General features: G+C 44.4%; 1 protein-coding gene across 2 annotated transcripts in view; it reads right to left on the reverse strand.

Annotated features, from left to right (window-relative positions):
* Positions 1-6,224: 6,224 nt before the first annotated feature.
* Positions 6,225-23,375, reverse strand: part of RPN2 (ribophorin II) — a 124,347-nt gene continuing 107,196 nt past the window's right edge. The window contains exon 17 of one of the 2 annotated variants that reach the window (XM_029613863.1): positions 6,225-6,661. In XM_029613863.1, coding sequence (XP_029469723.1) covers positions 6,649-6,661 — 13 coding nt within the window. In that variant the 3' untranslated portion in view covers positions 6,225-6,648. The remainder of the gene's footprint in view (positions 6,662-23,375) is intronic. The other variant, XM_029613862.1, reaches the window with a different exon arrangement.

The raw sequence follows: 23,375 nt of genomic DNA on the forward strand, positions 1-23,375 counted from the left end.
TAGCGTAGTAATAACGTCCTCCGAATATCCCTTCTTCCTTAAACACCGCCTCTCAAAAGCCGAGCAACTAGACAAGAGATGCCTCAGATGAAGCAGACCGTCCACTGTGAGATTTACCAGATCCACGAACCAACGCCTCTGGGGCTACCAGGATCACCCGGCCCTGGTGGATTTCTATTCTCCTCAGTATCATACCCACTAGTGGCCATGGAAGAAACACATAAATCAGAATGTTGCTTGGCCATGGAAGGACCAGGGCATAGACTTCCTCCACCCCTCGCTCTCTTCTGCAACTGAAGAATCGAGGAACTTTGACATTCCGCTGAGTAGCCATGAGATCCATATGCGGAACACCCCACCTGCGGATAATGAGAGTCATTGCATCCTCCGACAATTCCTATTCTCCAGGTCCAACCACTGACGGCTGAGAAAGTCAGCTTGCATATTGTCGGTCCCCGCAATGTGAGAGGCCATTATCAAGGACAGATGCTGTTCTGCCCAAGCCATCAGCATTTTCACTTCCTGAGCTACTGCTCAAGTCTTAGTGCCGCCCTGAAGGTTGATGTAAGCCACTGTTATGGCTTTGTTGGACAGGATCTGGACCAGTTGATCGCGCAACAGCAGTAGAAATGCTTGGAGAGCTAGCCGTATTGCTCTCGTCTCCAGACGATTGATAGACCACGAGGCCTCCTCCCGTGAACATTGTCCTTGGACAGACAGATCCCTAACCATAGAGACTGGCATCAGTAGTAATCATTATCTTCTGTGGCACCTCCATTTCCATTCTATGGCCCGAATGGTGGGGAGACAGCCACCACAACACTGGATCTGGCTGAACTGGTAAGTGGTAGAGGGAGATGAAACTGATCAGACACCGGATCCCACCATGACAACAATGCTTGCTGAAGGTATCTCATATGAGCAAATGCCCAAGGGACGAGTTCCAAGATTGACGCCATGGAGCAGAGCACCTGTAAGTAATCCCAGACCCTGGGTATCTGAGTCTGCAACAGACTCGAAACCTGGGATTACAATCCCAGGTTTGATCATCCGCTCCTCAGTGAGAAACACCTTCCCAACACGGGTATCGAAGTACGCGCTCAGGAAACTCAAGAGTTGAGAGAGTAGGAGTTGACTTTTGTTAAAGTTCACAATCCACCCCAATGCACTAAAGCGGCCCAAGACCAACCTCACAGCCTGCCTGCAAAGGTCCTGCGACTTGGCTTGAATCAGCCAATTGGTGAGATCTGGGTGCACCAAAACATCCTCCTTCCGTAAGGCTGCTGCTGCCAAACACCACAACCTTGGTGAAGGTCCACGGCACGGCCACTAAACCGAACGGAAGGGTGCAAAACTGAAAATGATCTCCCAGGATCATGAACCGCAGGATCCTTTGATCTGGGTGGATCCAGATCTAAAGATATGCCTCCATCAGATCCAAAGAAGCCAAAAACTCCTCTCTTTGCACTGCTGTGATGACTGACCGCAAGGTTTCCATGCAAAAACGAGCAACTTTGAGAGCCTGATTCACTTTCTTTAGGTTGAGAATTAGACAAAACATCCCTTCCTTTTTGGGAACTACAAAAATGGAATAACGATCTGTCCCTCGCTCGTGCAGAAGAATGGGAACTATGGCTCCTAACATTCGCAGGTGGTGGAGAGTCTGAAACACCACCCACTTCTTTTCCACCAATGCACAGGGAGAGACCAAACTCTAAAGAGGGGCAGAGCAAACTCTAAAGCGTAACTGAGTTCTATATGCTTAGAACCCACTGGTCCAACGTGATCTTGGCCCACTCCTTGTAAAATTGGATAAGATGACCCCCTATTATCGGAACCAAGGAGTGAGCCTGTCTTCTTTCATTGTGCAGGTTTAGAACCTCCAGACCCCTGGCTGGAGGCATCCCTGCCTGCTCTATGGACATGAAGGGGCTGGTTCCAGGCCTGCGATCTGCCTGAGGCCTGCCTTTGCCCGGTCGCCGGAACTCTGCCCTGTCAAAAATGTCTCTGGACCAGATACCAAGGGCACACTGGGAAGGACACCTTGGCCCCCTTGGGCTTGGCCCCCAAGAGCTTGATAATTTGTTTCAGATCCTCTCCAAAAAGGAGCTTGTCCTTGAACGTCAAGGCACCAAGCTGTGCCTTTGATGAGGCATCCGCTGACCAATTCCGCAACCAAATAAGTCTCCTAGCCGAGACTGCAGACATCATAGTTCTGGAAGAAGTACGGATGAGATCATACAAGGCATCCGCGCCATAATTGACCACAGCCTCCAGATGGTCCGCCTGTTGTGACTCCACAGGAGATAAGTGGCTATCGGCTTGTAACTGCTGCACCCACTGCTGCGACGCACGAAGCACAAAGCTACTACAAAGTGCGGCCCGGATGCCCAGCACCAAGACCCTCAAATATCTTCTTAAGGTGGATATCCAGTTTCTTATCCTGCACATCCTTCAGTGCCATGGCCCTGGGCATGGTTGTCCTCTTTGAGACCACGGCGTCCACCTTCAGAACTCATAAGAGCGCCAAAGTATCCTCGGGCAGCAGATACAGCTTATCCATAGCACTACTCATCTTGAGGCTAGTCTCCAGAGTGTCCCACTCCCTGATCACCAACTGTTTAAAGGAGCTATAAAAAGGGAACATCTTGGCCAGACCCTGCAAGCTTGTCATAACTGGATCTACATTCTCCGGATCTGTATTCTCTTGAGGGACCGCAATGCCCAGCTCCGCCAGGACATGCGGAATGAGGGGTCCCAGCTCTTTCCTTTGAAAGAAGCGAAGCACCTTAGGATCATTGCCTTCCAATACTGAGAAAATCCCCTGCTCCTCCACTGGACCCTGTACATTCTACTCTGGATCAGAGTCAGGAAGCTGGCATCCGGGGACAAACCCTTCTCCGAATCCTCAGAGGAAAACTCACCTGCAGCCCCCCTGTGTCGAAGGGGTACAGATCCGGTGAACCCTTGTGGCCCCAGGCCCCTTAGTTCTCTTACTGGGAAGGGACCCCACTGCCCTGTGCTTGCGAGAGGGGTGGGCTGTTGCCTGGCATGCCAGAATCGCCTTATGCATTAAAAGAACAAACTCCAGGGAAAAGGGGCTAGAGTGTCTGAATCCTCTGCCAGAGGATCAGACTCATACTACGATCGCTCTGCAAGGGCCCCCCCGGGCCTCAGTGGGGCTAATTTCAGCCGGTGATAGTACGGGCAAGAGATTCCCTCCCTCCTCAACCTGCTGTGTTTGAGCAGTGAAGATTTTCAACATGGCTGCCGTTCCCATGCTCAGCGGAAATGTATCCTCAGCCTCCTGCCTCTCTGTTTTCACTCCCCCAGACCACCGCTGCACCAAAGACACTATTCCAGCCCCTCCCAATGTGCCCTCCTCTCCAGGGAGACACTGGGAACAGCAGCCAGCCCAGAAGAGGCGGGTGGAAAGTCCCCCACACTCAGCACAACGTGCTTCCCGTGGCATCGCTGACTGCTGTATCAACCAAGTGGAAAGCTGGAACCAGCTGCAAACAGACCAACAGGAGAGCTGGAGGAAAAAACAAATCTCAAGCTGCCTCCCTGCACTGTGGCGTTGGGGAGAACACGGACTGACGCTAAACACTGCCGTTCCTTACTCCAAATAAGTTCTGGGTTTTTTTTTTTTTTAAATAACTTTACACAGCAGAGAAGACAAAAACAGAACAGGCTTATTTGAAAGATGGTCCAGGTTTCTTCCAAGCTCCAAGGAGATGAGGGAATTGGACCACCAGCTTTTACCTCCAAAGTGGTCCAAATAGCAAGTTGGGGTCTTCAACCCCTGCTTGTGTAACTCTACAACCAGGAGGGATGGTCCCACCAGGACCTGGCAACCTCCGGGGAGAGATCAAAGGAGAACAAACTCCTAGGTAAATTGTGGATCCTCCTTTTTTTTTTTTTCCCAAGATTCAGAACTGCAGGTTTTGCACCTCCTCCATCTGCTGGAGACATATGTCTGTGTATTGCCAGTGGCTGTGAAAGTTTTCTCTGACTCCAGCTACTAGAAGGGAGGCAAAACACAGGAGTCTGTCATATTTCTTTATCAAAGTGGATGCTTTGTAAAATGTTAAAACTTAATAAAGAGAAAATTAAAAAAAAAAAACACAAAAAAAACCCCACAGGAGTATGGACTGATCTGGAAATGTACAGGGAACTAATTTTTTTCTCTTTTCATCCCAGCACAGCCTGCAAGAAGCTTTCAGTACAGAAGACTGATGTATAATGATGGACACCTTCAATTAATCTTAAGTTTTTTTTTACACTGCTGTTGATCTGCTCAGAGGCAAATGTATATTAAAATACTGTAGTGCTTAGACACCACTCAAAACTGAAAATTAGTATTAAAAACTGTAACCCTCCCCATTCAACAATCAAAGCTGTCAAATTCTCATGCTTCTCTTCATTTGCCTTCCTCTATCAATAATTCATTTATATTCTCAGCAACTTGTTTAGTTTTCTATACTGTTTAAAAAAAAAAAAAAAGAATTCTCTTCTCAGATGTATATAGTACTGTTTAACACACTATACCTCTGGCACAGCACATCTTAAGAACCCAAAGCATCTTAGTTAAGTTCAAGTGCTATTTCAAACTGAAATACACTTTCCATGTTATCCATCCCCCCTCCTCCAAAAAAAAAATAAAATATATAAAATGGTACAAAACAGAACAGAATTTAGAAGTCCTGAATTAATCAGGTTTATCTTCAATTTTGTGTCTGTCAAAAAATTCTCCCTCACATAAAGCTCCTATTGGCACGAGAACAAACCTGTTTAAGCAATAAAACACCAGAACATCTAAAAGTTAAACCATGAAATCAAATTCAGGATTCCACATCTATTCTCTTTTTAGTTAATCAAACTGTACAAATGTAAAATTCAAAACTATTCTGCAATAGATTACTAGACAGTTTGGTGAGCAGAACCACCCAGCTTTGTAATCTTCTCATTCTACCAATGTAAGAAGATTTTAACTCATCATTCCAGCAGGTCTCCCGTTTATCCTCAGCTTCTGTTTTGATGCTTCTTCTTATCCTGGAGCACTATATCTATACAGTTTCTCCCTAGGGAAGAATTTCTCCCTCCCTTCTATCTTTCTCTCCAGTTCTCAGGAACATTTAGGCCTCCTGCAGAGTTCCTTCCACATTATCTTTCAAGGATATGGTCTCCTTTGCTCCCCACTGCCACTCAGTAACATAACATTTGTGATTAACACTGCCCTGTTATTTAGGATAGAAGAAGAAATGCCTGCACTAAGTCCCGTGGCCCTCCTCCCATGAAATGGACAACATTCTTTATGTTCAGATCACTTTACATAATGGACACTGTCCGTGTGATCGAAGTAACATTTTCCTAAAGCAGTCCCTGCCTGTTACAGAAAGTCAAACAAATGAACAGAATAATGAAAAGATGGCATTAGCAAGAATGGCTGTGCTCTCCTCCTGCTTCTCCTTTATGTAGAATTATGCTAAAGTGGGTATGGTTTCTAAGGAGCAGACTCTGCTTTTTGACTGTAAATAAAACATTTTGAATAAAGCAATTATAAAAAGCAGTTTCAGGAATGTCTTGGCTCACTTTTGTGTATTCTGTTCCACTCATCTACATTTGTTCTCACAAAATTATCTTAGAGCTAATACTATAAGGTACAAAAACAGAACTCAATGCTTATTGGCTTTTTTGTTTTACACTACAATTGAGAATGTATCCATATTTGGTTTTTTTTTCTATAAGCCATTAAGCCTCCATGCAATCTAAAAAAAAAAAATGTCATTGAATATGCAGTTCCATAAATATATATATATATATATATATATATATATATATATATTTATGGAACTGCATATATATGCCCTCCATGCATATATATATATATATATGTGCATGGAGGGCACATCAAGAAACAGCTCAGTCCAATGGGCCATTGGCAGGGCTGCATAAGAGCTGGGCTAGATTCCTGGACTTGGCTTCAATAGCTTGGGGCTGGAGATGCAGTAGGAGGAGAGATCAGAGTGCCTGACAGAGAGTGGTGACACCTACCAGGCAGACTCAGCTCAAGGAACAGCAGAGGTTCAGAAGATTTCAAAGGGAAAGATGACATGTGGCCGCAGGCAAATTAGTGCGATGACATGGGAGAGAAGGGATATAGCTTGAAAATGGGTGAAAATTGCTAGGGTAAAAAGCCTAGTAATAATCACATACATAAATCCATTCAAGAGACAGTATCTCCCCTTTTCACCTTTTTTATATCATGGATAGTGTCAAAATTACAAAATGTAACCCAGCACAACACTTACAGTATTCCACCTTTCCCTCCCCCCCCCCCCTCCAAAAAAAAAGCCCACTTTGTCGTTTGAAGATTACAACCTGGCTGGTTAGGGTTATATCTCTAAAAGGGCTCAAAATCACCCAGATGGCTGGCAGCTGCTGCACTGGAAATCAAAGGTAGAATAAAAAAGGAAAACAGTAACCACAATCTTGACTTTATATATATATATATATATATATATATATAAAATCCTCTTCTTGCTTTTATCTTCTGGTCTTGAATTCAACTGTCTCTTGGCTTCGTTCCTAGAGAATTGCATTTCTTTAGGGCTGTTGTCTTTCACAAGCTTCTTCAATTTTGTGTCAATGTTTTGTTCTGAAAACAAAGAAGAATAAAATAATTACATTCCATTAAACAAACAAAAGAAATTTGTTTTGCATTTACAAGGAATTACAGACTGAGTCTTCTGCTCCACCTCCAATTTTACTGCCCTGTCTCAGACAGACTGCTAAAAAGCACGTGCTGGAATTAATCATCCTACTGTACAATGCAATCCAGCTGTGACATTAGTTTTGCATTTTATTAGTCAGTAATTGTTAAGCCTTTGTGATATCCTGTTTTGGATGCAAAGCAACATTAATCTACAACCATTTTACTGCTCTGTTTGTGACTATTTCATGTTAAAAGAACTATTTAAATTGGCTAAAATTGTTATGTATATTTATACCATATGTGTGGGGATTAAGAGCCATTATGGTATTTTAGTAACCACTAGTTATCGTTTTAGAAAAGTCCATATGAAGACTTTTAACAAAGACTGTTCTGGAGCTGGCATGCACTGATGCAATAGATCACCTCTGGCCAAAGAGCTGTAAGCAAGATTACACATTACCTAGTGACCAAAGATATCCTAAACAGTAGCTTCAGGAGTGTATTTAACTACTACCTTTTTTTTTTTTTCCAACAAATATTTATACAGGACATAAAAAAGCAGAATGGTTGTACATCAGATGCATTTTCACTGCTCACATGTGAAGGAGTTTTTCCACAAACAAGAAGCCTCTATAGTAAGACAAAAAACAGGACATATCAGTGCATATCAGGCCCAAAAGTCTTCATTGTGCAATTTACGAGTTGCAGAAACAAACTAAGACAAATAAGGGCCGAATTATTATAGTCTGAGACAGTGATCCAAGAATGGTGCTGGAAATCTGGAAACTGGTGGGGTTTCTATTGTTCTTGCAATCTCTTCATAGATAGCAAGGATCCAGAAAAACTTCAATGAAATTCACATGGTTCTGGATAAGAGATTTTTTTCTAATCTCTCTATTAAAGGGCTTCCCAAACTTTCAGCCAGTGTGACCCCATTTAGCATTTGAAAATTCACATGACCCCAGAGCACGACCAAAACAAAATTATCAGAAGTGCAATTCCACTCCAACAATTACTCCTTTCTCAACCCTCACCACACTCCATCTGATCCTTTTGCTCAACCTACACCCCATCTAAAGGACCTCTTCTCCTCCAGTAAACCCCCCTTTTACAACCTTCCCACCCTACCTCCTCTCTCATCCCTCTTCAGCCATTTTTCCCATCTCTCCAACTAATTTTCTATCATCCTCCCTCTCACCCCATTCACCATTCCCTCCTTGCTCTCATTCCCATCACCTATCACTTACTCCTCTCCAATACTTCTATCACATTCCCCAACCTACCAGCTCCTCCCAAATCCAACACTGAAGATTCTTTCATTTTCTCTTTCTCACCTTTCACAGCCACTCTCTCTTCAACTGATTCAACCCTGCTTCCTTCCACCATGAAGGATACAAAGGTGATCCGTCTTTCGGAATGGTTCAGAATCCTCTAGATAATGCATGACAAGTCTCTTGACATCCAGGGGACGCAGGAGGAGATACTCCTCCGCATCCCTGACCTTATCCAAGGATGGCAAGGAAATGGACTGATTCAAATGAAATTCCGAGACCACTTTGGGAAAGAAGGATGGAACAGTATGCAGCTATAACGCCCCCCCCCCCCTTTCCCCCGGAGTCACCTGAAGGAACAGCTCCTAGCAAGACAAGGCCTGCAGCTTGGAAATTCGACACGCAGAACAGATAGCCACCAGGAACACTGTCTTCAAGGTCAACAACTGCAAGGAAAGGCTATTTAGTGGTCAAAACGTAGGGCCCACCAAGAATTCCAACACCAAATTAAGACTCCACAATGGAATTGGTAACCTCAAGGGAGGCCGAAGATGTTTCACACCCTTCAAAAAAAAAAAAAAAAAAAAAAAGGCCACATCAGGATGAGACTATAAAGAATTACCTTTCACCAGGCCCCTAAAACAGGCAAGAGCCACAACCTGTTACCTTCAAGGAATTAAGGGCCAATCCTTTATTTATTTAACCCATCCTGCAAAAATTCCAGAATGAGCGGGATCTTAACTGAACGAGGAAAAACACCTCAATACTCACATCAGGTGGAGAACTTCCGAGCGTGGAGCAAGGTAACAATTACCACTGAAGAATGTGCACGCTTCAGCAAGCTAGCCCTCTCAAGGGCCATACCGTAAGACAAAACAAAGTTGGATCTTTGTGAAGGACAGGTCCCTGCTGCAACAGATTCTTGCATGGTGGAAGATGAAGGGGGGGTCTCTACCAGGAGTCTTTGCAGATCTGCATACCATGGTCTTCTGGGCCAATTCATTGCCACCAGGAGTACCATCCCCCATGTGGTCTTCGATCCTGCAAACTACACTGTCCAACAAGGGCCACGGAGGAAAGGCATAAAGCAACTTGTCTTCCAGCCAGACCTGAATGAGAACATCTATGCCCAGGGACCATGGATCTTTCCTGTGACTGAAGAATAGAGGAACCTTCGCACTGTGAAAAGTCACCAGCAGGTCCAAGAACGGAAGGCCCCAGCGATAACCTATCAGCTGAAATGCCTTGTCTGACAACATCCATTCTCCTGGGTCCAGTCTGCTCTTTCGTCGTCTTTTTCTGCAATGTGAGAGGCAGAGATCATCTGTAGATGTCCTTCTGCCCATTCCATAAGCTCATCTATTTCCTGCCTCACTTGCTGGCTCTTGACGCCTCCCTGTCGATTGTTGTGAACAATGCAATGATGGTGGCCTAACATCACTCGGACCACTTGACCCTGCAGTCTGTGGCTGAACTGCAAGCATGACAACCAAACCGCCCAGGCTTCCAGGCAATTATGTTCCAGAGGGACTCTTCGGCATCCCGATGCCCTTGGGCCAACAGCTCCTTACAGTGAGCTCCCCAACCCTGGAGACTCGCATCTGTCGCGAGTATCAACCAGTTCGGGGAGGACAAGGAAACACCCCTTCTCACATGAATCTCCTGCAAGAGAAGACGACCGAATAGTCCTGAGACTGCGGGTTCCAATGAGACAGTAGTGAGCACTGAAGAGGATGCATATGCGCCCTCACCCATGGCACCACTTCCAGGGTTGCTGCCATCAAACAGAGCACCTGTAGATAAGACTACACTGTCAGGCATAAAGTGCTCACCAACTGATACACGACACATCAATTTCTGAATCTGAACCTCCGGCAGGAAAACCTTGTCCTGCCTCGTGTCGAACCGAACACCCAGATACTCCAAGGACTGAGATGGCTGAAGACTGCACTTGGCCAGGTTTACCACCCAACCAAGCTCCTGCAACAAGGAGATCACCTTGCGGGTCACTAGGTGGCTCCCTTCCTGAGACTTGGCTCGAATCAGCCAGTCGTCCAAGTATGGGTGCACCAGGATCCCATCTCTTCTTAATGCCACTGTTACTACCACCATAATCTTGGAAAATATTCTAGGAGCGGTGGCTAGACCAAAAGGCAGTGCCTCAACACTGCAAAACGCAGAAAACGGTGTTCCAAACAGATAGGAATATGAAGGCAGGTCTCGGACAGATGCAAGAAGATCAGAAATTCCCCCGACTGAATGACCATTATCACTGAGCGTAAGGTTTCCATGTGAAAACGAATCACCCTCAAATGACTGTTGACACGTTTGAGATCCAGGATGGGACGAAAGGAGCCCTCCCCTTCTTGAGCCCCACAAAAAACATGGAATATCGCCCCATACTTTCTAAGACATAGGCACTGGAACCACAGCCTTCAGCTGGAGGAGCCTTAGAAGTGTAGATTCCACTGCCTGCTTCTTCTGCTGGGAGTGGCAAGGAGACACCATCATTGCGTCCCGAGAAATACCGCAAAATTCCAGGGCATATCCTTTTCATATCACCTCCAGATGGTGCCACTAGGGTGCAACAAGAAGGTATCTGTAAAGTCATCGCCACTGCTTCAAAGGCTTGCTTAAGGATAGCCTCAATCCTCCTATCTTGCACATCTTTCAGGGCCTCTCCTCCCTCCATGGGGATAGTCATTCACATAGAGACGGAACAGACCAGTGCATCCACTTTGGGAAAACGCAAATGCTCCCTCACCGCTGGATTCAGGGGTATAGGCCTTTCAGTGTCTGACCCCCTTTGAAAGTTGCCTCTGGGGCGCCCCATTCAAGAAAAAAAACAAGAGACTTTACACAAGGAAACCAAAATGGGATTCTTCTTCAGTTTAGACGTGGAATCCACATCAGCATCTTTAAGTTCTGGGAAATCAGGGCCGGCAGTTTATCTCTATGAAAGAACCGCAACATGGTCCAATATGGTTCCAACCCCGTAGGAATTTCCCTATCTTCCAGGGAATCAAGATCTGCCTCATCATCAGTGCCATCCAGGTTCCTGTCGGGATTAGTGCAGTAAACTGAGGCATGTTCTGGTGCTTAAACATAGGACTGGACGAGGGAGGGGGGGGGGGGGGCCACTGGCTGAGGGTCCGACCTGACAGGATTGGGTAAAGCTGAGGACTGCACCTGAAAAAATGATTGCAAACCTTGAAAAATCTCCACCCAAGAAAAAGCAACTGGATCCAGGCCAAACCCAGAAAGAACTTGAGTGGGGCCAACTGAACCGCCATCCCCTGCGAAGGAACCAGTCAAGGAAGTTCCAAGATCTGGCGTACCTCCAGACAGATCCTTAACCAGACCATCATCAGGCTGGGAGGATCCAGGCTTAGTGAAATCAGAGGAAGATATCTCTCCCTGAGTCTCTAAATAGCGCTGACACATGTTAGAAGACCAATCAGGCTGAGATGCCCAAACATGAGAGGCAACAGAGAGAAAAGCACTTAGGTTTTTTGTTCACCAGCACACAGGTGATGGAAAACGTGCATCCAGTCAGCGCACGCTGAAAAAATTTCAAGTGCATAAAATTTATGTGCACAAAAATTAGGCACCCTAAAAGTAAGTGCTGCAAAAAGCACACACACAAAGTATGTGCCAAAGCCTGGGCGCACAGCCAACTTAAAAACTTGTGCGTGCAAAAGGTGTGCCCAAAACTGAGTGCACTGTGCACACAGATGTCCTGCAGATGGTAGCAAAGCATGCACAGAAGCGCGTGAAAACGCCACCTGCCTACCACATGGCACACAGGCAAAATTCTAACTTGCTTTTCATATTAGATTTTATTGTACATTGTAAATTATTTTATTTTATTGATTTCATTTGTTTTATATTGTATGGTTTTGGAGCTATTTTATTGAAATTGTGAACCGGTATGATTGATCACAGAATATCAGTATACAAAATAATATAAATAACGAAATAAATAACCGCGGGGCCTAGCCACCTGCCAGATTCCTTAACCCTCATAGGAGCAAGAACGAATGTCAGAAAGGTGCACTGAGCATGGAGACCGGAAGAAGTCATGTAAACCCTTCTACACTGTCTCTGCCTTTACGTTGTTTTCTTTTTTTTAAATTTAATCTTTATTAATTTTTTCAATACTATATAAAGCATTAAAACTTTGTGAATGAAACATAGTGTATCATATCAGGATATAAGAAGAAATACATTTCTATAATCAAAGAAACAATTTCAAAAGAGAAATCTCTTCCCGATATTTTACCACTCATTAGACCCCTAATCACTGGGGGTGGAGTACATGCAAACATAAGGAGATTACAAAATGATAGGAAATATTTTTTAACAATAAGAATATATGACCAGCATAACAGATTTTCTCTCAAATGGACTTCTTTAACTACTGCTTACAAGTAGTAATGTCTTTTTTGCATTGACAAAGCTTTTCAGTTGATCGGGAAGAAAAAAATATAACTATTCTTTTCAAACTTTAGGACACATTTACATGGGAACCTAAAAATGTAGGAGGCTCCCAAGGCCAATACATCCAGCTTTAAAGCAAGAAAAATTTTCCTTTTAATTTGTGTCGCCTTTGTCAAATCGGGGAATATTCTAATCCGAGATCCATAAAGGTTACATTCATTTTCTTGAAGTACACTCTCATTATTACTCCCATGTCGCTCTTGTTGAAAAATGATATTAACAACGTCGCTCTCTCAGCAATCTCATACTCAGAGGACTTGAGAAAATCGGTTAAATTTTCCAAAACATTGAGGCATTTGCATTTGTTGTTTTTTTCCGAATTGGCAGGAAATAAACTTTTTCTAGAGGTGGAGTCTTCTTAGGGGAGATTTCTAATATCTCAGGGAAATATCGTATTATAGTAACTCTAGGGATTTCTTCAATCACCATAGGAAAGTTTAAAACTCTTAAATTTAAATGCCTCAACGAGTTCTCGGTTTTCAATTTTTCTATTGACTGCACCTGCAGTCCTGTATAATGGTTGCTTGGACCTCTTTAATTTGCTTTACTTCATTTTCCATCCTCAAGACCTTTTCTGTGGTCTCCATTTTATATCCCTCAAAGTTTTTATTCAAGGCTTCAAGCTGCTGAGAGACAGAATTTATCTTTACCGAACAGTCTGCAAAAGACCTTGCCAAAGCAGACAGATTCCACAGTGAATCTAATGTGACTACCTCGGGTTTAGGGAAGGGGCTCCTGCCCTGGGCTCTCTCCTTCCATCTCTCTCTGGCCCACTCTGCTTCTCTGTTTGGTGGCTCCAAGTGTATCCTCTTCGTTGTTCGTGGAGGTCTGTGCATGCATATTCACAGAGGCAGCCCCCTCTGATTGTTCAGCACGAGCTGCCACTTGGGAGCTCCCGTCCAATCACGGCGTCGATGTTGCTCGCACAGCCAGTGGCAGCCTGTTGTCCAACAGGCTGAGGGATCTCTCTTCCGAGGTCGGGTCACATTCTCCTCCCTGTGACCAGACAGCCGGACCTCCCAGCTCCTTACCAACTGTTTGTGCGATGCATTGTGTGATTGTTTTTCTGCCCCGTGGACTGCGCTGGAATAGAGCTAATAAAGTCCTGAGCTTCCCCTTGCGTTTCAGGGGCATATTTTCCAGGAAAATTCGAACCAAGACAGAAAAAAATGCCGGAGCAGCTTCACAATGCTACCACTCTGGTCACCATCTTGGACTCCACACTGTGTGCGCCTCTTTTTTCTTTTTAAACTTGTCCGAGCTCAGCCTTTCTGGCTGAGTACAGAGACTGTCTCTGGTGTGGGGAGAGGGGGCATGTTGCTGTCACCTCCGTGCTCGGCCTCCTGCACCCGCTGTCTTTAAGTTGTATAATCAGCTAAGTTCACACCGGGAAACCCAGCTACCGGACCAAAGCACACATCTGAGGGACCACAGAATTCACCTCAGGAATTTTCAACTGGGGGAGGGACCATCTGGTATCACCGCAGGAGAGCAGGACTTTCCTTATTCAATTTTAAATTCTCCTTCCAAGATATGAAGCAATCCCTATAGAGAGATGCAAGTCTTCCATTTGCTGGAGATGGAGAATACTGGCAGGCTGGTGTCACTGCAGGAGTATATATACATTGTTTGGTCAGCTTGCTCCATCTCCATCTGCTGGCAGGGGAGCATAACCCACTGGTCCTGAGTCCATCTGTCTACACACTATGAAACTGAAGCTTATATATATGCCTAACAGCACATTATGCATCTTATTCAATAGAAGATGCTAAAAAGCATTTTGACAAATCATCTTTTTGTATCTATGCTACCTAAAATTAATATTCTAATACCCATGCATGGTGCATGCTTTGCATGCGTGATACAATAGTCAGCTAAAGCAGTAAACAATTTTTTTTTTTAATCTATTCCTAGGAATCTTTGTGCTTCTAACCTATATGGAGAAATACCAAGCTACATCATCTTTGGTTCACTTGCCTTAAGCTGCTTTCACCCATATTTGTAAGCGCTAATGCATAGTCTGTTCTTTTGTCAGCTGTTAACATTATCAAAAGGATTTCCTCTGGAAAATCCTGTAAATTACCACACACATCACCCAACACTATTGCTAAAGCATGGTGGTGACAGCATTATTTTGTGGGGATGATTTGTAGCAGTAAAGTCAGGAAGGATCGTGAAGATTGAAGGAAAGATGGATGGTGCAATTTAAAGCAGATCCTGGAGGAAAACTTGTTCCAGTTTACCATCGACCTAGGACTAGGGAGAAGATTCACCTTTTAGCAGGACAATGATCCTAAGTACAAACCAAAGCCAACAATGGACAGATGCAGCAAGAAGAAAATCAACATCCTTAAACAGCCTAGTCAAAGCCCAGATCTACATCCAATGCAAACTTCAGGACAAGACTTGAAGACTGCAGTCTACAGATGAAAGAGCTTGAACTCTTCTGACAAAAAGAATGAACAAAAATGGCATCAACCTGCTTTGTAAAGTTGGTGGACACTTATCCTAAATTACTTATGGCTGTTATTGCTGCTAAAGGGGCTTCCCACGAGGGAGGGAGTTATACTCAACCTAGTGCTCACTAATGGGGATAATGTCTCTAATATCCAGGTGGGTGCCCACCTCAGCACCAGTGATCAACAAACGGTATGGTTTGATATTGCAAATAAGTTTCAGAGAAGTCACACAAAGACCCAAGCTTTGAATTTAAAAAATACGGACTTTGTCGAAATGGGGACATACCTGGAGGTAGAATTAGAAGACTGGGAGAAAATGAGAGGTGGAACAACAGAGGGCCAAACTAAGGAGCAATTACAAAAGCAACAAATCTATGTGTTAGAAAAGTAAACAAAAGTAAGAGAAATAAGAAACCGATCTGGTTCTCAAAGGAGGTGGCTAATAAAATAAAAGCAAAAAGAACAGTGTTCAAGAAATACAAAGGATCCCAAAAAGAGGAACATAGGGAAGAATATCTGGTGAAACTGAGGGAGACTAAGAAAGAAATCAAGAAAGTAAAAAGTCAGGTGGAAGAAAGGATTGCCAAAGAGGTAAAGCGAGGTGACAAAACATTTTTCAGATATATCAGAGAAAGGTCCAAAGTGGTATAGCGAAATTGTCAGGTGACAAAGATCAACGTGTGGAGAGAGACTGAGAAATGGCTGAAATATTTAACAAATACTTCAGTTTGGAAGTTCACTAGAGAAGACCCTAGAAAAGGACCATCGCTAGTTGACAAGATTGTGGATAGGGATGAAGTAGATGAAACTCTCTTTACAGAAGAGAATGGATAGGAAAAGCTAGGAAACAAAGTGGACAAGGCCATGGGGTCGGATGAGGTACATCCCAGGATACTGAGGGAGCTCAGAGATGTGCTGGCGGGTCCACTGAAGGACCTGTTCAATAGATCCCTGGAAATGGGAGTGGTGCCACAAGACTGGAGAAGAGCGGTGGCTGGAAACTACATGCCAGTTAGCCTCACCTTGGTGGTGGGAAAATTAGACTCTGCTGAAGGAAAGAATAGTGAACTATCTAAAATCTGGTGGGTTGCTCGACCAGAGGCAACATGGATTCACCAGGGAAAGGTCCTGTCAGACAAATCCGATTGATTTTTTTGCTTGGGTGACTAGAGAATTGGATAAGGGAAGAGCATTCAATGTGATTTATTTCGATTTCAGTAATGCTTTTGATACAGTACCACATAGGAGACTCATGAACAAAATGAAAAGCTTGGGAGTGGGTGCCAAAGTAGTAGCATGGATTGCAAACTGGATAACTGACAGGAGACAACGTGTAATGGTAAATGGAACCTACACTGAAGAAAGAATGGTGTTAAGTGGAGTGCCACAGGGATCTGTTTTGGAACCAATTCTGTTCAATATCTTTGTGAGCGACCTGGCAGAAGGGGTAAAAGATGAAGTTTGTCTATTTGCGAATGATACTAAGATCTGCAACAGAGTGGACATGACTGAAGGAGTAGACAGAATGAAAAGTGATTTAAGAAAACTTGAAGAGTGGTCAAAGATTTGGCAGCTGGGATTCAATGCCAAGAAGTGCAGAGTCTTGCATCTGGGGTGCAGCAATCCAAAATAACTTTATGTGATGGGAGGTGAAAGACTAATGAGCACAGACTGGGAGAGGAACCTTGGTGTGATAGTGTCTGATGATCTGAAGACAGTGAAGCAATGTGACAAGGCGATAGCTAAAGTCAGAAGAATGCTGGACTGCACAGAAAAAGCAATAACCAGTAAGAAAAAAAAGGTGATAATGCTCTTGTACAGGTCCTTGGTGAGGCCTCATCTGGAGTTCTGCGTTCAATACTGGTGCCCATATCTCAAAAAGGATAAAGTTAGGATAGAGGCAGTCCAAAATGGTGAGAGGTCAGCATTGGAAGACTTATGAGGAAAAGCTGAAGAATCTGAATATGTATACCCTGGAAGAAAGGAGGTGCAGGGGAGATATGATATAGACCTTCAGATATCTGAAAGATTTTAATGATGCACGATCGTCAAACTTTTTCAGTTGGAAAGAAATCAAGAGAACTAGGGGTCATGAAATGAAACTCCAGGGAGGACGACTCAGAACCAATGTCAGGAAATATTTCTTCATGGAGATGGTGGTGAATGCCTGGAATGCCCTTCCGGAGGAGGTGGTGAAGACGAAAACAGTCAGGGAATTCAAAAGGGGCATGGGATAAACACTGTGGATCCCTAAAGGCTAGAGGTTGGAAATAAAGAAAATAGTGCATGGGGGTAACTTGATGGTGTGGCAGTTGCTACCCTTAACAATTAAGCCTTTATACTGTTAATGCAACTCCATTATTGCTCTCTGCTTCAAAGGCAGTGAGAAAAGGGGAACTGAATTTAGACAGCAACCAACAAGGGCTCCAACTTTTAAGGTTTGGGGAACAAATAAACATGGGGGTAATTGGCTGTTGCGCGTTTACTACCCTTAATCACTAAGCCTGAAACTTTGATGCATTTCCAACATTGCTCTCTGCAACAGTTAAGGGAAATTGAATTCAAACAGCATCCGAGAACCCTGACTTTTACAGTCTGGTAAACTGATAAGCATAGGGGTAAACCTGCATAGTGCAGAAGATACTGGCATAAACTTGCTGGGCAGACTGGGTGGATCATTTGGTCCTTTTCTGCCATCATTTCAATGTTACTGAGTCAAGGGGTGTGAAGATTTATGCAATCAAGACTTTGGGGTTTTTTAGTCAATCACTTTTGGATAATTTCCATACAGGAAGTCCTCAGACATGCTGAAGACCATGTCTTAAGTTAAAACATAAGTCAAAACGGATTATTCCATGTGAACATTATTATAAATAGGGGATTGGTTCCAGCACCAAGGCCCAATAACCCTATTTTCACCAAAAAAAAAATCTGGAATTTAGTAATAAAAAGCAATGACATTTTGAAGCATTACTTTTATCTGTCTGAAGAGAAAAGTGACCAGGCATACCTAAGGGACACTGCACTGACACTGTGTCAAGGAGAGGAAGCCTCTGGTACTTTTCCTACTGACGTTACCTCGGCAAGCCACATGTTCATCAGGACACCAATGTGTGCCAGTTGGCTCACATTAGCCAAGTCATCCTGGTATGGATGCATCAGCACACCTTCCTTTCGTAAGGCCACTGTCACTACTACCATCATCTTGGTAAATGTCCGCGGAGCCATTGCCAAATCAAATGAGACCAAAACTGGAAATGTTCTCCAAGAATCATAAAGTGGAGAAACCTCTGGTGCTCCTGCTGATGGCTATATGCAGATAAGCCTCTGTCAGATCTAGAGACGCCAGGAATACCTCTTTTTCGCACTGCTGCGATAACTGACCGTAGAGTCTCCATACAAGAACACAGAATTTTGAGGGCCATATTCCCCCTCTTCAGGTCCACAACTGGGCAAAAAGACCTCTCTTTCTTTGGCACCATGAAGTATATGAAGTACCTCTCTGTCCATTGCTCTGCTTGCGGAACTGGCACTATCACCCCCAATTGCTGCAGCCGGTTCATTGTTCCTTGGACTGCTATGTACTTGGCGAGAGGAGCGTAAGTGGACACCAGGAAGGCATCTCAAATGGGACGAGCAAATTCTAACACATAGCTGTCTTCGTTACACCTAAGACCCACTGGTCCATGGTAATTTTGGCCGACTCCTTGAAAAAAAGAGCATTAGATGCCCTCCAACAGCCGAAACCAAAGAGTGGACCAGCCTTGCTTCATTGCAAGGTCTTTGCCGCCCCTGCTTCCACACTCGAATGGCCCTGGACAGACTTCTGTCACCCCAAAAGGCCTGACCCCCAAGGCTGAGATCTTCCTGTGGGCTGCCTTTGAGGCCCACTGGACCCCTTAGCTTAGTGAAATCTCTGCTTGTTTCTAAACCTAGAACAAGTCGGAAAACATCCCCGTCTCTAGGTTTATCTTCCAGCAGCTTATGCACCTTTGACTCTCCCAGATGCTTCATAATCTATTCTAAATCCTATCTGAATAAGAGCTTGCCTTTGAAAGGCAAAGCCCCTAACTGAGCTTTGGGCCACACATCCACTGACCAATTTCTCAACCACAGCAAACTTTTAGCCAATACCATTGATAACATGATCCTGAAGGAGGTTCTTATAAGATCATAAAAGGCATCTGCTCTGTAAGCCACCGCAGACTCCAGGCATTCAACCCTCTCTGCCACTGCTCCTGACATAGCCTGCGTCTCATGTAACTGCTGAACCCAGCACAAACAAGCCCTCTGGATAAGGCTGCTACACACTGCCACTCTAATCGGTGAGGGAGAAACCTCAAAATCCTTTTGAGATGAAGCTCCAACTTACGATCTTGCACATCTCTCAGCACTGCCAAACCAGCTAATGGAATGGTAGTCTTCTTGGTCACTGCTGAAACTGAGGCATCAACCTTGGGAAGAGCTAGGAGCTCCAAGGTCTCCTCTGGTAAAGGATAAAGCTTGGACATAGTTCTACCGATCTGCAAGCCAGATTCTGGGGTGTTCTACTCCCGATCCACTAGCTTCTTTGCAGACTTGTGGAAAGGAAAAGCTTCGTCCAGGACAGGGCCATGCCCTCCAAGTCGGCTTCCTCCTGCAACTCTGATTCCCAGCTCCTGGACCACCATTGGAATCAAAGGCCAAAGTTCATCTCTGTGGAAAAGCCTCACAACCTTGGGATCATCACCTTCTGCTACAGGAATCTCCTCAGGTTCTCCATCCACGGCAGCCATATCTGCCAAGCCATTTGACAAAGGCCCTGCTCCCTTGGTGCAGCATAGGGTTTTTGGATTCACCTGTGTCCCCGAGTATCCCAGGGCACTGCAAATAGACCCACAGCCCTGCGAACGCCCTTTGTATGCCTCTTTTTGGAAGGAACTGCCCCCCCCTTCCCCCATGGAGCGGGACCCGGACTTTCCACTCGACCTGGCCTCGTGCTCTACAGCAGTCTTTTTGACCAAAAAAGCTTTACGTACCAAGAGGACAAAATTAGTATAAAAAAAATCTTGGAATAATCCTCATCCCCCCACCCCTAGGGGAAAATCCCCAGCATTCACACTGGCTGAACCCAGAGAAAAATCTTCTCCCTCGTAACTGGTCCGGCCACCAGCAACTTCGGGTACTGCAGGAGAGAGTTGGTGGGGATCCTCCCTGCTCCACATGCTGCTGATGACCTTAATGCCTTAGACCACATGGCCACCACTCCTGCATCGAAAATAGCCTCACCCGCTGCAGGCCTGGAGACCTCGGATGCCACAGCATATTGGGGTCCAGAGGGAGAAACTCTGAAGAGCCCTCTCCTTCCTCTACACACCTGGAGCACAAACCCTGCCTGTTTAACTTGCCACGCGATCCCCCATAGGTGCAGTAAGCAGTGTCGTGTACCATGCCACATGGCCTTGAAAGGTTCGCCCAGCAAATTGTGTTGCACAGCGAAAAAACACTTACCCTTGCTGGGGTACTCACTGGACAGCCGTTCCAAGCTTCTGCCTCTGGCCCTCAACTCCCCGTCAAGCCGCAGCCACAGGAAAAAAGGGCAGATTACGCTTTTTTTTTTTTTTTTTACACCCAACTGTAAGCGCCAGAACTTGCAAACAAGAATAAAGAATACTTCCTTGCTGTTCAAGTTTGCACTTGCAGAGCAGTCAGCCAGAGCCACCACTTCCTCATGGGAGATGAGGGATCTGGACCACCAGATTTCCACTCCACAGCCCCTCTGGATAAGTTACCAGAAAGGTCACCAACTCCCTGCTCGTCCACTCCACCAGGACCTCACAACCCCCTGGGAGGATAAGGAAATTCTCTCATTTCTTTTTTTTCCAGATTTCTCCAGACTGCAGGTTTTGCACCATCTACCATCTGCTGGAGACAGAAAAATACTGAGGGTCTAGAGGTGGCACACCAGATTAAGTACAGTGTCAGTGAAACTTTGTCTCCATCTTCTGGCAGGGATGCAAAATCCAGGAGTCTGGACCGATCTCGGTACATACAGGGAACTCACGCATATTCATTGTGGATATCTTGAAAAGCTGACTGGCTAAGTGTGTCCAGAGGACTGGGTTGAGAACCTCTGGTGTAGAGTATGTTGTGTAGACCAGAGAAGCTAATTTCTACTTTAATGCATTTTGATTTGTACATTTAGACAGCAGAATGTGAAACATCTACCAGCATATGAAAACTTTTACAAAGCACTGTATATACACAGATACACCTACATATATACAAATCCACAAATGCCATTTTCAAAGTATTCTGTACTATGAAGCATTATACAAAATGTTTTTATATGATTATGGAAGTGGGGATTTTTGGGAAAAGTTCCATAAAAGCACACTATAATTGTGAGTCTGGCTTATGGTAGAACTGGGTAGGATTTGTGGGATGAAAAGAAAACAAATAATTATACAATTCAACCACAGAAAACAATGTGTCCAAGCTAAATTATCTTGAAAATCAGAGTTCCAAGTTGCAGATAAATCACTGATTACTACTGTAGTGATAAGTAAATTACTTGTTACATCTTATTTTAGTCATCTTCCTGCAAAGCTGTTATTCCGGGAAGCTGGTGAATACATAGGAGGAGGACATGTGCTTTTAATAAAACCAAATAAATCATATTGGTAACTCTCTGGAGCTTGTATGGTCTTCCTGTTACTTCATCTCTCCATGGTGAAGAGAATGAGACTTCTAACCAACAGACATACTTGAGGGAAAAGCTGGAATCAGAACCACAAAGAACGGCACACAAACAGAAACAAGGGACTTGGAAAATGCTTCAAATGACTTTAAAAAGCAGGTTGCAAAATGTCAGTGCAAATGATGGTGTGCACACAGACAAGTGTCCAGTCACTCCTTTACTGCATGCGCACACAGTATGTTTCTACCTCTTCTGATCTTACACACACATTTATAATATATACATGGCGTGGGGTACTCAACAGTACAGGCTGATTCAAAATGTTCATGCCTCCAGATATTTGAAGTTTATTCAAAAGAAAAATCTGAATTAGTCAACCAAAACTTCCAGATTTAGTATTTATAACCTGCCTCCTTGTACCACTGCCTCTGCTCCCACTCTGCTATAATCCTGCTCCATCTCCCATGTGCTTTGCACTCTGCCTTCTAAATGTCAGCATTAACCATCAGAAAAACAAGGCACTAATTTATGGTCACAACATGCCCAGCAATACCTCTGGTTGCTTCCAGCACAGTATGTGCCAATTCGAGTAAGCCATTACTATCTGCTTTGACAGAGGAAAGCAAACAAGGACCCCAGAGTAAAACATGCAATATTCTGATAAAATGTTCAAATATCTTTTGTGAGCTGTCTGGCTTGGAGGAAATCTTTTCAACTAACATACTGTCCCCTGTCAGAGCAGTCATCGGTAATGACAAATAGCAGAAGGCAGACTTGTTTCCACTGGATCAGATCCAAGCCATTGACGTTGACGGCCATGTCTCCAAATGTATTCACCAGCAAATGGCAAGCCTGCCAAATCTGGCCAATGTGGCCGTTCCTGGTGAAGAAGCTACTGACATGGTCCTATTCTGGACCTGTGTATCAGTAGTGAGAGTCATTTTATAACTGTAAACAGTGGTCTAGGCATACTTCTTACACACATTTACCCTGAATTTGTAAAGCAAACCCATGCACATAAGTTTCTTTTGAAAATGTATGCACGGATATCATGATGAATGAACAAACTCACCCAAATAAAGTTACATGTACTCTTTTGAGAGCATAACATGTAAACTATGCACACAAGTTCTAATTCTGGCCTCCTGGAATGCCTCTTCCTAGTTTATATAAAAGTAGGCTCATAACCAGGTTATGCACACACTTTTATGCATACAGAACCCCCAGCTATTTTATAACAGTCATTTACCATGTTTTATGCATGTCAATGGCTCTGAAAATCAGGCCCATTTATGTATTATATCTATCTTTGGTAAGCAAGCTCATACTGCCCTTCTTAGGACCTGTATCTGTACAGAACCGTGTTCACGGAGCTTCCAGTCCCTGAAGGGAATGGGGATACATCCATGCCAGGAAGGAAAGCGGTACACGCATGCATGGCTAGATGGGCCAAGATGACTGCAGCATGCAAGGCAGATGAGATTCAAGCAATCTCTGTATGCCACTATCTGATCACCACCATTGTAAACTTTCCTAAGATATCCATGTCAAAGACAGAAGGGAAAAATGCACCGAAGCAGCACTGAGAGCCTGTGTAATTCGGTCAATGGCTTTTTACAAATCACCCTGCATATGCTCAGTTAAAAACAGACAGGTTACATGCACTACAGGGGCAATTCTGGACATTCTGCAGTATTGCAAGGTACACACGTACCTTGTGGTTCATTTTCAAAGGGAAACTTACTGGG

Source organism: Rhinatrema bivittatum, chromosome 8, assembly GCF_901001135.1.
Source record: "Rhinatrema bivittatum chromosome 8, aRhiBiv1.1, whole genome shotgun sequence".
Taxonomy (NCBI): domain Eukaryota; kingdom Metazoa; phylum Chordata; class Amphibia; order Gymnophiona; family Rhinatrematidae; genus Rhinatrema; species Rhinatrema bivittatum.